This window comes from Corythoichthys intestinalis, chromosome 4, assembly GCF_030265065.1.
Source record: "Corythoichthys intestinalis isolate RoL2023-P3 chromosome 4, ASM3026506v1, whole genome shotgun sequence".
In the NCBI taxonomy this organism is placed as follows: Eukaryota; Metazoa; Chordata; class Actinopteri; order Syngnathiformes; family Syngnathidae; genus Corythoichthys; species Corythoichthys intestinalis.
The window spans coordinates 8,525,389-8,539,398 of NC_080398.1; the positions used below are offsets into that span (position 1 = coordinate 8,525,389).

Below are 14,010 nucleotides of genomic sequence, written 5' to 3' on the forward strand. Positions count from 1 at the left end.
TGTTAAAATTGCTCCCGTTATTGCATTAGTTCCCTTCTGTCTATTTTCGACATGTGTAACTTTTATAACTGTTTCATCATTTAAAGATAGATTTAAGTTAAGTTTTGCTAATTTAGGAGCATTTTAGATAAAACGTTACTTAGGTTCGCTAGGAAGGTTCTCTAAAACAGCCTTCCTGAGAAGTCTACTATTTTAAGATGGCGGCTGTTTACTAACGCATCTAGTTCTTTATTATACATGTTGCTGATGCCGCTGTGTCTGTCATTGGCATCTAGTTTTATGTGATATCTACCGAAGCATCATGTGGGCGTAGTTTGTAGGCTATCGGCAACAGTCAGGTATTATTGGAGCCACCTTGCATAGTAGCATCGGCTTTGCAATGGCGTCGCACTCCCTTGCCTCCTCCCCACTCCTGCTCTGCTCTCTCGTCTCCATAAATCCGTCTTTCTCAGACTTTTTTTGCGTCAGTCAACCAACATAGTAACGCATAGTAACGCACGCCTTTCCCGCCTCAGTAACGGTAACGGCATTGCCAAGATGAGAAAAGTAAATAATTAGATTACTCACTAGAAAGAAAATATCGCGGTTAGTAACGCCGTTATATTCTAACGCCGTTATTAACAACACTGCAAATTAGTGACTAATGTTACAACGTCATATATTGCGTGCAATATGAAACAAAAATAAAACTATCTTTAAAATAATATGAATTTATTGATAACATTGTCACATATAAACTGGTGCAATCAAAGAACAATTAATATCTTCAGCTACGTCATGATTACTAAAATTTAACAGTGACTTTTGTTATAATTGTATGTAGCACTTTTGGCAATTTCTATCGTGTCTTTTGATGGGTGCACTTCATTGCACTTCAGCTCGCAATTCAGTTTGACTTGAAGGTAGTTCGTTAGTGTGTCCAATTATAAATTAAAAAGATCAATTGATAAAATTAACTTAACGATGCAATCTTTGAGTCAGGGAACATTTCTTTTGCTAATTCTGAGAAGTGATCAGCAATAGTTGTGGGCAAATTGTGTTCGACATCAAAAAGACTTCATCTTTATGAACAGTGTTGTTAATCTTACTTTTAAAAAGTAATTAATTACAGTTACAAATTACTTCTCCCAAAACGTTATTGAGTTAGTAACTCAGTTACCTGGATGTAAGAGTAATTAATTACTTGGCAAAGTAACTGGTGTTACCTTTTCATTCCCCCCCCCCCCCCCCCCCAAAAAAAAAAAAACCAAACAAAAAAAACATAGTAGCCTTTGCTATGTTTGGAAGTCATTTAATGTTGTGAATCAACCCTTAAAGTTGTTAAAATTGCTCCCGTTTTCGCATTAGTTCCCTTCTGTCTACTTTCGACTGTTTCATCATTTAAAGATAGATTCAAGTCAAGATTTTGCCGATTTAGGAGTATTTTAGATAAAAAGTTACTTTGCTTAGCTAGAAGGGTTCACTACAACGGAGCCTTTCTGAGAAGTCTACTGCTTTAAAATGGCAGCTGTTTACCAACGCCACCGAGCCTGTCATTTTGCATGTAGTTCTATATGCATGTGATATCTAGGCGTAGATTGTAGGCTGTCGGCTACAGTCAGGAAATATTGGAGCCTCCTAGCGTAGCATCGCGTTGGCTACAGCGTCACAACATACACTCTTCTCTCTCCATGTCTCTGACTCGCGTCATTCAACCAATGTAACGCCTGGTTACACACATTGTCTCGTTGCCGAAACGGTGACAAAATCCGAACGGAGAAAAAAAAAAACGTAATGTGCGAAAAACGTACAGATTTTGAACGTATGGCGTACCCATTTAAAAATCAGCGCTCACTTGTACAAATTCCGCCAAAACTGTACAACTTGACAGCAGGGGTGAAAGTGGGCCAGAACGGTCAGGAACGCAGTTGCGGTATAAGATTCAGGGCCAGAACGCAGTTCCGGTATAAGATTTGGGGCCGGAATGCTGTTCCGGTACACGGTGCTTTGATTCCGAAAATATGACGGCAACTGTCAAAACACTATGTAAAAAAAAAAAATGCTAAGCTGCCCTACATGCATTTCATCTCCAAGAAGAAAACAATCTACCAACATCAGATTTACATACACAAGTGTTAACAGCAAGCATAATAAAGTGCTTGTGTAGCGTAATCAATTTTCACCAATATTTATTATTTATTTTATTCCACAGACGGCATGGAGGTTTCCCCAGCTGCTGCAATTATGATGTCTGATGATGATGAGTCACGTCAATGTGTGAATGCACTTAGCAAAGCATAACGCCTGGACTAATTTATCTTTTCAATTGGCTGACATACTGACATGTGATTAGCAGAGATAGTTAGCTCTGATTGGTTCAAATGTGCATGTTTTCTGGAACAGCAAAAAAAAAAAAAAAAAAAGTTGAATTGATGCGACAAAAAAAAAAGGGCAATGCAACATAAAAAGAATCAAATCTTTAAGGGCAACGAAAGGCTTATATCATATTTAGCTTTATTTGCTCTGATGGGGAGGTTCAGAACATCTTAGCTGTCAATATGCTCTTTGGACTTATATTTGTTCATTTATATTAGGCTACTTATTCATTTCCTTATGATGTAAAAAAGTCAATGTTTGCGCAATCTTCAAAATATATTCCATTTCACTCTGCATAATTTAAGTCATTTGTAATTATTTTTCTGAATGCATGTTACTTATATCTTTATCATTAAAAAAACAAAAAGTTAATGTTTACATTAACTTCAATTTTAATATACATCCTATGTTCTTAAGTAGTTAAAACTGAGATTTGGCATTTAGTATGTGAGGAAATGAGGGAAAGTAAAGATTTGGAGATGGAGGTTGGGGTTATTGCTGTTTTTGTTAACTTTTATTTTGCAAATCATTTAAAAAAATACATTTTTGAATGAAAATCAGTTTTTGTATGTGTTATAGAAATAACTGCGCTAAAACAGTTTTCTTTGCATTTCAGTAGTTTAAGAGGTTTGACACTCCCAAAAAAAGAAAATAAGAAAAAAAAAAAAAATCTGGTTCGGTGGCGACCTTTCCGGCAAGAAATTCTATCCACTTTCACCCCTGCTTGACAGGTATGTACCAAGTAACTGTCATGTTGGGAAATGATAGCCAAAATAATCATTAAAATGCACCGTTTTATGTAAACAGCGAAAAATTATTTTGCTATAGACCCTACCCACCGACGTCACAAAACCACGTGCTCGCTGTGTGGTTCCGCCCACTTGTCCGTCATTTTGTCTCTGTATTAGCATTGTTTTCAATTGATCGAGGAATTTAAAATGCATTTCATGGAAGACCCGGTGTTTTCTGATGCCGTAAACTCACTGGATGTGTTGCATAAAAGGCGTTATGTGGAAAAGCTTCGTTCTATACAGTCGCCAGATCCATATTTGATGCCCAAATCGATGTTTTTCGACCCACTGTCTTCGCCCTGTCTGCCTGACATCTGCTACGCTGATATTTACAATTATCTTGTCCACACAAAATCAGCCTATTCCCATGAAAATTTGAAAAACTTCAAGAGCTTGGAGGCTTATAAATACTTCGTTGCTGGTTGGGTGAAACAGGTCCTCGTTCGGCAGGAATCTATCTTGTGCTTGGAAAGGTGAGTTACGAAATTTTCAATTCAAAATCTTTTGTTATTGCTAACATCCACTGTCAAGTCTAATGTATTTCATGTCGTTTGTCAATGGAGTTAAGGCTTTTAATGTTTATATGGTTTAGCGATAGCACTCTCACTACATACATACGTGTATGTTGTCGGCGATTAGCCTCGCAATGATCTTAATTGTGGTTATTTGTCAGCTCCGTAGACGAGGCCAGTTTCTTTCACTTGGTACCAGCTAAATATTATTCAAAAAATAACGATGGTGGAAGAAAGGGAAGTCACAAACATCTTGAATTTGAAACTATGTCGTACTACGTCGTATGTTGTCGGCGATTAGCCTCGCAATGATCTTAATTGTGGTTATTTGTCAGCCCAAAACCCTTTAAGTATATCTTAAATGCATCTTACCGGATATAAAATGACTACTACATAGTCTGTGGTGATTTTTTGGTGCCCAGTTTTCACGTCGAATTGCAGCCGTCCATTTCGCTCTTCTCTTTGGATCCCTCGGAATACGGTAAAACTTCAAGTCTCTCCTTCCATCTTCTCTGTTAGTGCAACCAACAGCCACACACGCCTTCACCATTTTGATTATTAATGTTAAGGAGCAGAAAAACACGCCGTAAATAGGAGAAATGTACGTAGCCGTAACAGGTTAACACTATGTTTTGACGGACAACTGGGCGGTACCATTCAGGAGAGTGGAGCTGTGACGTCACGTGGGTAGGGTCTATAGCCACACCTCAGCCTATAGACCCTACCCACCGACGTCACAAAATCACATGCTCGCTGTATGGTTCCGCTCCCTTGTCCGTCATTATGTGTCTGTATTATCAATGGTTTCAATTAGTCGTTCAGTTTATAGAGCAATTCATGGAAGCCCCAGTGCTTTCGGATGCCGTAAACTCACTTGATGCGTTGCATAAAAGGCGTTATGTGGAAAAGCTTCAGTTTATCCATTCGCCAGATCCATATTTGATGCCTAAATCGATGTTTTTCGACCCGCTGTCTCCGCCGTATTTGCCTGACATCTGCTAGCTACCCTGATATGAACAACTATCTTGTCCACACAAAATCAGCCTATTCTCACTAAGGTTTGAAAAACTTTAAGAGCTTGGAGGCTTATAAATACTTCGTTGCTGGTTGGGTGAAACAGGTCCTCGTCCACGAAAATTCGGCAGGAATCTATCTTGTGCTTGGAAAGGTGAGTTACGAAATTTTCAATTCAAAATCTTTTGTTCTTGCTAACATCCACTGTCAAGTCTAATGTATTTCATGTCATTTGTCAATGGAGCTAGGGCTTTTAATGTTTATATGGTTTAGCGATAGCACTCTCACTACATACATACGTGTATGTTGTCGGCGATTAGCCTAGCAATGATCTTAATTGTGGTTGTCAGCCCAAAACCCTCTAAATATATATTAAATGCATCTTACCAGATATAAAATGACTACTACATAATCTGTGGTAATCGTTTGGAGCCCAGTTTTCTCATCGAATTGCAGCAGCCCATCTCGCTCTCTTCTCTCCGGGTCTCTCGGAATCCGGTAGAACTTCAAGTCTCTCCGTCTTCTCCGTCTATCTTCTCTGTTATTGCAACCGACCGCCACACACGCCTTCACCATTTTGATTATTAATGTTAACGAGCAGAAAAACACGTCGTAAATAGGAGGAATGTACGTAGCCGTAACAGGTAAACATGATGTGTTGACGGACAATTGGGCGGCACCAGTCAGGAGGAAGGAGTTGTGACGTCACGTGGGTAGGGTCTATACAGGGGCCCAGTAATATTTCTTTTTATGGGGCCCTGGCAGCACACATTTTTAGGGCATGCACAACAATGCATTTCCATATTTTTAAATGAGTCTTCATTGCCTCGTTTTTACTGTGTTGTTGTTGTTGTTTTTTTACATCATAAAAAACTGCTCCTTTAACAAAGCAATGTGGTCAACCACTATTGCTACTGTAGCAGATTGTACCTTTGGGTTTTCCCCACATTCCCTATTAATCCTCTGCCACAGGATAGAAAGAAAGAAAGAACCATTTCCTGTCTTTCTAATATTGAGGCTGCTTCTGCTTCCTTTGTCATACTTTGCCTCTCACGCACACAGTATTTTTTCACTGAATTTGAAACAATCATGGGTGTACGGCACATCCGAGGTCACTCGGTTGTTCTGGGAATGTGGATTTCTTTTACACAGGTTTCGATACAATAAAAGTTGATTTATTAATGCAATTCAAAAGTGTGGCAACACTGTCTGATGCAAAGGAATGAGAAAGTGTGTGAAAACCTTGGACGTACAGTCCACCATTCTAGGCCACATACTGCCATCTAGCGGCAATTCCAGCTTAACAGATGACAAACGGGCGAGTTGGGCAAATATCACATTTATTCCTTCCGGGGGTAGCTTCCATGGCTTGAATGTGTTACAAAATACATGAAAAGAAACAAGAGATGGATATAAACATAAAAGGAACATTAAAGACACAAACCGTGCCACTCGAATCACTATTACACATCTATGCGTGTGTCTACTTCTTTTTCCTCCCCAGAAAGGGACGGAATTCACTTCTTCTTCGTCGGCTTTTCGTTAAACTCCAAGAAGAAGTCATTGCAGGCCACGGTGAGGGCGCCCACCAGAATGATGAACTCGGTGAAATCCACCTCGCCATCCCCATTGGCGTCTAGGTCGCACATGACCTTATCCACCGCCTCCTTATCTTGGGCGTTCTGCATAGAGATTACATTGATTACCCGTATTGTCCGCACTAAAAGGCGCACCTAAAAGCCTTAAATTTTCTCAAAAGCCGACAGTGCGCCTTATAATCCGGTGTACTTTATATATGAATCAATATTGAGCCGCAACTTTTTTTTTTTTTTTTTTTTTTTTGCATGCCTTTGATATTGCATTTATATTTCAAAGAAAGAATTGTTCACAATGGCCTGGTTTGGTCCCTTTTTTCAGGACACCTTGAACTTCATGTCCAAACTGTTGTTTTCTTCACTGACCATTTATAAATCAACATTTTGGGACCAAACAGACATAAAATTCCCCCCAAAATTTGAATAAATAGTTTTATATCTGATAATTCAACATAAGCAGCAGGTATAGTCATAGGCGTTTTTGGCCTTTATACATGCTCTGGTCAAATACAATGCATACAATTATAACCCATCTAACACAAAACGGGTGAGAAAAAAGTTCCCCTCCGCTATGTGATATAAATGTTGCACTACATGTTTTACCTTGCTGTTGTGTTGCTGTTTTGTTGACATTCCCTTTAGCTCAGCACTGTCTAATGGATGCATGAAATAACCCCTGCCTCTACTTTAGCGTTTATTCTATGTGCCTTATAATGCCTTATATATGGGAAAGGTTTTAAAATATGTCATTCATTGAAGGTGAGCCTTATAATCCGGTGCGCCTTATAGTGCGGAAAATACGGTACATTACATTGATTTGTTCAGTGTTGTTTCTACTTTATCCTCTTCAACTCCAGGGAGTCAAATCTAATTGGACCTCTATCATCGTCAATGGCAGTAATACATGATCACTCAAAGTTGCCAACTGTCCCTTGAAAATGGAAATCGTAAATTCAACAGTACACCTCCCTTATTAAGACTTCAAGGGACGTGCTTTGTCCCTTACAGTGTTGTCACAGATTACTTGAAATAGTAATTTTAATTACTGATTACGCCTGAAAAAAATCTAATCTAGTTACTTTACTGGTTATTATCAAAGTTACCTTAAATGTAATTTATTAGTAACTTTTTTTTTTTACCAATTTTTCTCCCTATGCTGCCTCAACATAAGAATTACAACAGAAAAATGTCATAACATGTAATTGACTTTCCAATAATTGAAATTAAAGGGAAAGATCAGAATTTTCACATAAGGCTTAATCTTCGAGTTAGCGGGGGTTCAATTAGTCGATGGAGTTGGTGTCAAACACTCGCGCTAGCTTCCCAGATAGCAGACCGACATTGAATAAACATTGATATTCCATTGAAATCATCAGTATAGTTGACATCGAAATTTTTGACGTCGAGTGACGTTGAAACAACGTTGTTCTATGGTATGTTAGACGATGGTTGGGTTAACATTGTTTTATTGTTGACGAACTCATGTTGACAAATAGTTGATTTATGATTGACCGGGAAATATGATTGAAAAGTCATTGAATTATGGATGACCAGGCGTTTTGGTCAAAAAGATAACATTGATTAAGCTTTGTTCCAATATTATTAATAATCGAAATGACGTTTAGGTTTTGTAAGGATTTCAACGTTGAAACAACATTAATTGAGGGTGCAAAAGTGACGTTGATTCAACGGTATAAGGTCGACAGCTCCTGAAACTAACAAAAATGACAAACTGCATGAAATTTGCTGAAATCAAAATCCACTGACTAATTAAACTCTGCTAACTCGAAGATTAAGCCTAATGTCAAAAATTTAGAATTTCGGGTTAGAGTTTAGGGTTAACAGCATATCAGTGCCAATATAAAATTGCACAATAATCAACACACAAATGAATTGCACAGTGCAATAAACCCAAGGTTGGGGCGGGCGCAGATGCGCGCGCACAACACAGAAGTACGCCGTACACACGCGCAGTCAATTTGGCCACAAACCTTGGTGGTAACTAAGCATTTTACACTCAATCGGACTTACAGCACAGCATAAAATGCTAAACGAACAAGTCACCTCACGGCATAAATGAGCAAGACGAATGTGATGTAAAAAATTGTTGCCGACTTCGCCAGGACGAGCGGGAGCGACGACTACCCGCCGTTGCAACGGCAAAGCTACGAAACAGCCGCCATTGACCGGTTCCAACCTATCACTGGAACCCTCCGGAATGAAGGAAAAATACATGTGTTCATTCATGGACGCACACACATCAACAGTCCCTCACACATCTCAACAAGTGGCTGCAATCGGCTCGAACGCGCTGGCACACGTCAGTCCCAAAACACTTCTCCCACATCCCAAAAACATGCAAGGAAGACTGATTGAACACTCAAAATTGTACCTAGATATGAGTGTGTACGTTAATGGTTGTTCTTCTCAGTGTGTCCTGCGATTATTTTGGCTGGCAACCAATTCAGGGTACCCGTGTACTGCCCATACTATTGATTTCCAAAAGTTGTCAGGTTTTGGGTTTTGAACCCTGAGCTAACGGAGAGGCACTGTTTGAGTGACTTGCTCCATTTACTGTAGTGTTAAAGCTGAGAAGTGCAACAGAATGTAGGCTGCATTTAAGCTTCCTGTTCGTGTTCATGTGCCTGTTGGAGCAAATTCTCCCCATTATTAGGTTTCGGTGTCAGCCACTTACCCCGAGGTAGTGTCCCAGTTCCTTTGTGAGCATCTCCTTGAGCTCGGCCTTGCTCAGCGTGTATTTATCACCCTCGTTGCCGGAATACTTGTGGAAGGTCTGGATCATCAGCTGCATGGCGTTCTCCAGGGTTGAGGAGTTCTCGGAATTGGGTGCGGACATGTTGCTGTGGGAAGAGACAAACAACACGCCGCAGTGGTAGTGACACGCGAGCAATCATAGAAAGCAGACCAGAGTTACGCTACAGGCCAGTTCAAGCATCATTAAAAGGAGAAAGGGAAACCCTGAAAGCACTCTAGTGTCAAGTTTGCTCTATTTCTTCATTGCTAGTGTTTCCTCCCTCGGTAGGATTCCGCTACACAATCTGATCCCGCGCTTTGGACCTCTGCCGCTTTGGCGGACATGTGAGAACGCTGATAAGGGCTGAAACCCAAAGCTGCTCATAAGACCCACAAAACAGGGATAGGTTGCCGAGAGTCGAACTGTGGAGCTTTTGATTGCTACGCAATAAAAAAAAAAAAAAAACACCACGAATTCCAATAAATGTTCAGAATATAGGATTTTGGCAGAAATTGCATTAATGCCAAAGAACTGAATTGAAACGCTGAAAACACAATTTGAAATCAAGATTAAAAAAAAAAAAAAAAATGAGAATGCCTTTTGAAAATGTTACACATTGAAGCTAGAAGGACTTTAATTGGTTACAAATTGATGGATTTGAATTTGTATATATATTTTTTTATATTTAACATGCCATATTTTTGAAGCAAAACTTTGCAACTTTTCAGTTTGGTTGATTTTAGCGACGCCGGTGGACAAAAGCGGTAGTGTTTTGCCTTAATGAAGACTGCGTTTCCCATGAGGACCAACGCACACCCGAACAGTGTCGTAAAATCATCAATGAATCAGAAATCAATCTCCCAGTCGCCTGCAGATGGATTAAACAACATTTGTTTCCAGCAGCTGTGTGAGGGACAAATAGTGGTGGGGGGTGTCAAACAAAAGAGTGAAAGCCGGGCCATGTTTCCTCTGTATATCCTGGAAGTAGCCCCTTCTTTTTCCTCTTCAGACAAAACTTTTTGTGTATTTTGTTACTCTGCCATCTTTGCAGCAATCGCACGAAAGCGTTCGCATCAACTTTCTTCTTTATAATGAATGGGGAAAGGGGCAAGTGACGTATGCTGTAAAGCAGTCAGCACATTTGTAGTTTTTTTTTTTTTTTTTGAGTGACACCCACCTCAAAGTTAATTAGTGCCGATGAAAGTGATAGAAACCTCCTCAAGATATAAAAGAGGTGTCATTCAACTAGTTGTCAGACGAGATATTATCACAAATGTTATGAAAATATTTCAAAAAGGTGGAAAAGTTACCTAGTGTTGTTTTAACGATTTAATCAGTTGAAAAATTGTTAATTTGAGCTCTGTCCGGAAAAGTCTCCACATATTTGAGAATTTTCTACAGCACAATTCTTGGTATTTCCGGTTATTTGAGCATAACAGATATTTTGAAGATACACTAGAAGAATTTGAATATGTTGTTTTTTGATTGGGTGGAAAAAATGTAAATTTGAGGTTGGTATGTTACATCATTAATTGTGAGATTTACTCAAGGAATATGTGCATGTAATCTTGTGGAAAACTGAATATTTTGAAGTAGTTAATGTGTGGTGAATTTCTTACAATTCGGAATTTGCAAATTTCTCAAAGAAAATGAGCATTTTGCATATAAAAAGAGAAAATAAGGAATGTTTGCTTTGGTTAATTCATGCACACATTATCACAACCTAAAGCAGGACTATTTATTTACTCAAGTGCTTCCACCGCTCTGTAGACAAAATGGTTAACAATCATTTTCTAGCTGTCCACTTTAGTGACCACTGTCCCTGAAAGGTTTAATATTTGATGAGAAGTTCATTGGAACAACAGAAATATGAATTGGAGAGGTATATATATTTCTGTTAATTTGTGAATTTTCCCTTAAAAAAACTGTGGTAAATGCAACAATAGAAATTCAAATCAGTTATTAAGCATTAAATGAGAATTTTGCATAATTTACACGGATAGAATGATTCGATACATTCTACCAACAAAAGTAGTTAATGGATATCCCGCGTTAGAAATTTAGCTTCCTATCGACTAAGTGAACATCATCCTTACCTGACTGGAGGATGGGTGCCGGATCAGGTGCACAAATAGAGAGAGAGCAGAGGGAAAAAGCAACTAACGTGTAAGTCAAGCAGGACCACGACTTAAATACACTCTCACTCTACCCATCCTCTTTTCACCTGTCACTCCTCTCTTCTTTTTCCTCCTCCACCGCCTCCTTCGTTCAAACACCTGCTACCTGTGTATTGGACACATTGAGGTCATTACATCAACCTAACACCAATTTAGGCAAGGTCGAAACAGGGCCTGTAATTATACCGAAACATCAAGCTAAATGGCGAACTGTCAAACCTGTTGCTCATAAGGGGATGAATGTACAAGAAACAATTTTGAATCTTTACGATGAAAAATTTTCTACAGACCAAACCGGACCTTCATATGCCTATATAGTCCATCAATAAAAGTTATGAACAGAATCGGTGACAAAGGGCAGACTTAGCAGATTCCAACGCTTACTCGAAACTAATCCAATTTACTGCTGGCAAGGCGGACCAAACTCTGAGACCGGTCGTACAAGGACTGAACCGCAAATACAGTATAAGATGGTCCGGTACCCCATACATCTGGAACAACCCCCACAGGACTCCACGAGGGACATGGTCAAACGCTTTCTCCAAGTCAACAAAACCCATGTAGACTGGTTAGTCAAACAACAATGCCCCCTTGAGTACCCTGCTAATTATGGAGAGCTGGTCCACTGTTCCACAGCTAGGACGAAAACCACATTAATCCTTCAGAATCTGAGGTTTGATTTCCCGGCGGACCCTCCACTCAAATACCTCAGAATAGCAGCGTTTCATTCCTCTGTAGTTGGAACACATTCACTGGTTTTTCCTTTCCTAAAAAAGGTGTACCACCATCCAGGTCTCCCAATCAGGAGGCACTGTCCCTGATGTCTATGCAATGTTGCAGAGGTGCGTCAGCCAAGCAAAACCTATGACATCCAGAGCCTTCAGGAACTCCTACTGGACCTCATCGACCCCCGTCTTCCATCGAGGAGCTTTTTGACCACTTCAGTGATTTCAAACCCAAAGATAGGAGAGATTGCCTCATGGGAAGGCGTGCTGGTGGAGTTGAGGAGGTCTTCGAAGTCGATGACTCACAACATCCTGAGTCGAGGTTTGCAGTGCCCCATCACCACTGTACACTGTGATACAGTTGCACTGCCTCCTCTTCCCCCAAGACAGTTGATGGTGGACCAAAATTTCTTTGAAATGGTCTGTAAGTAGTTTTTCATGGCCTCACCGAATTCCTCCCTTTTTTGCCGCAGTGAGCACCTGAGCTGCACCCGGTGTCCCACAGGCCATTTGGGGATTGCTGCCACGACAGGCATCAACCACCATACAGTCCTCAGAAATTTTATAACAGGACATCACACTTGGCTGTCATGTTCTGAAAACTCTATGTTTTTTATTTTATTTTATGTCAACAGTCTTTTCACGGCTGGATTTACAGCATTGGCCCGAATATAAGACGGCCCTGATTATAAGACGACCCCCTGCTTTTCAAGACTCAAGTTTGAAAAAAGACTTTTTGAACACCAAATTAATTTTTATACAGAAAATAATTACAGTACATCCGAAACAAATGATTATGACAATATATTTGAGAGAAAAAGCATGTTATTTTGACTCATTCAAATCTTAATATCTGAACATATAAATATGTAAACTAAAGTGAAATCGCATTCGTAAATGAATGGCTTCTGATTTTTGAAATGTAAATAAACCAATCTATTGTGATAAAACAACAAAATCGCAATAACTGCATTAACCATCAGAGTGAAGTCTAACTGTAACTGTAGTCTTGAAACAAATCTGAATAAGGAAAAACATTGCAATAAAATAATGCAAACTGGTTAAACTTGAGAGTAGCTGAGATCTGTCATGACATAACATCGCTTCAATGATATCTGGCGCCATCTAGTGTCGGAGAGTAGCTGAGATCTGTCATGACAGAATATCGATTCAATGATATCTGGTGCCATCTAGCATCGTGAATGGGTATAATGTCTAGACCGCGATTATAAGACGACCCCCTCTTTTTCAGTCTTATTTCAATGCAAAAAACACCATCTTATATTCGGGCCAATACGGTATAGACAAGTTTCTGAGGTACTTCTGCTTTACTTCCTTATATCTGCAAGCAACTTCCATTTTAGAATTTCTCCATTCAAAACAACAGTGGAGCTGGAGTAAGATTACTCATCAAAATCCCTTAAAAACGACAATTTGGAAATAGCGCATCCATCTGCCATCATCACGACAGGGGAGCACAACATGTTCATGAAGGCGGATGTGGAACCTAGCTCGTGCCACCACAAAAAACGAGTGTTTTTGTAGCCATGTTGCCGCTGTGTTTTGGAAGGTATCCCTGCATTTCCATGTGTCCGGTGCTCAAAAAATACTGAAGCTAAAATCTTGCGCATGAAACGACTTGTTGCCTTTGATATTGTTATTACGATGATGATTGTAATTATAATAATCTTTAACTCATTCACTCCCTGCTATTTTCACCGGTGCGACCCTGTTCGCTACCTGCCGTTTTACTGAATTTTGACTGATTTTGCAAGGCCCACAGAAAATTCTGTTCTATTGCTATATAAACATGGAACCTACCAAAGAAAGATTAGACTCTCTTCTTTCAGCAGGAAAGACAAAGTTTGTTCATATCTTTCTCCATTCTTTAGAAATCAGCATTAAAAAAATAGCTTAGTTTGAGCAATTTTCCAATTTCAGATGAAAAAACCAGAGAAATTGAGCTTTTTGTAAAAGCATACACTTCAAACATAACTTTGACTTAAACACAGCTATTTTTTTGCTTTAGTTACATCCCAAACATATGAATAATGTTTTCCTTTTACAAAATAACATAAATAACAAG

At 39.4% G+C, this 14,010-nt stretch overlaps 1 protein-coding gene across 1 annotated transcript; it reads right to left on the reverse strand.

The window, feature by feature from the left end:
• Positions 1-5,694: 5,694 nt before the first annotated feature.
• Positions 5,695-11,199, reverse strand: s100t (S100 calcium binding protein T). The gene is made up of 3 exons (XM_057834370.1): positions 11,119-11,199; positions 8,963-9,128; positions 5,695-6,354 (listed from the first exon to the last, which is right to left on the reverse strand). The coding sequence occupies exons 2-3, from the start codon at positions 9,122-9,124 to the stop codon at positions 6,190-6,192; spliced, it is 327 nt and encodes a 108-aa protein (XP_057690353.1). The 5' UTR covers positions 9,125-9,128; positions 11,119-11,199; the 3' UTR covers positions 5,695-6,189.
• Positions 11,200-14,010: the final 2,811 nt, after the last annotated feature.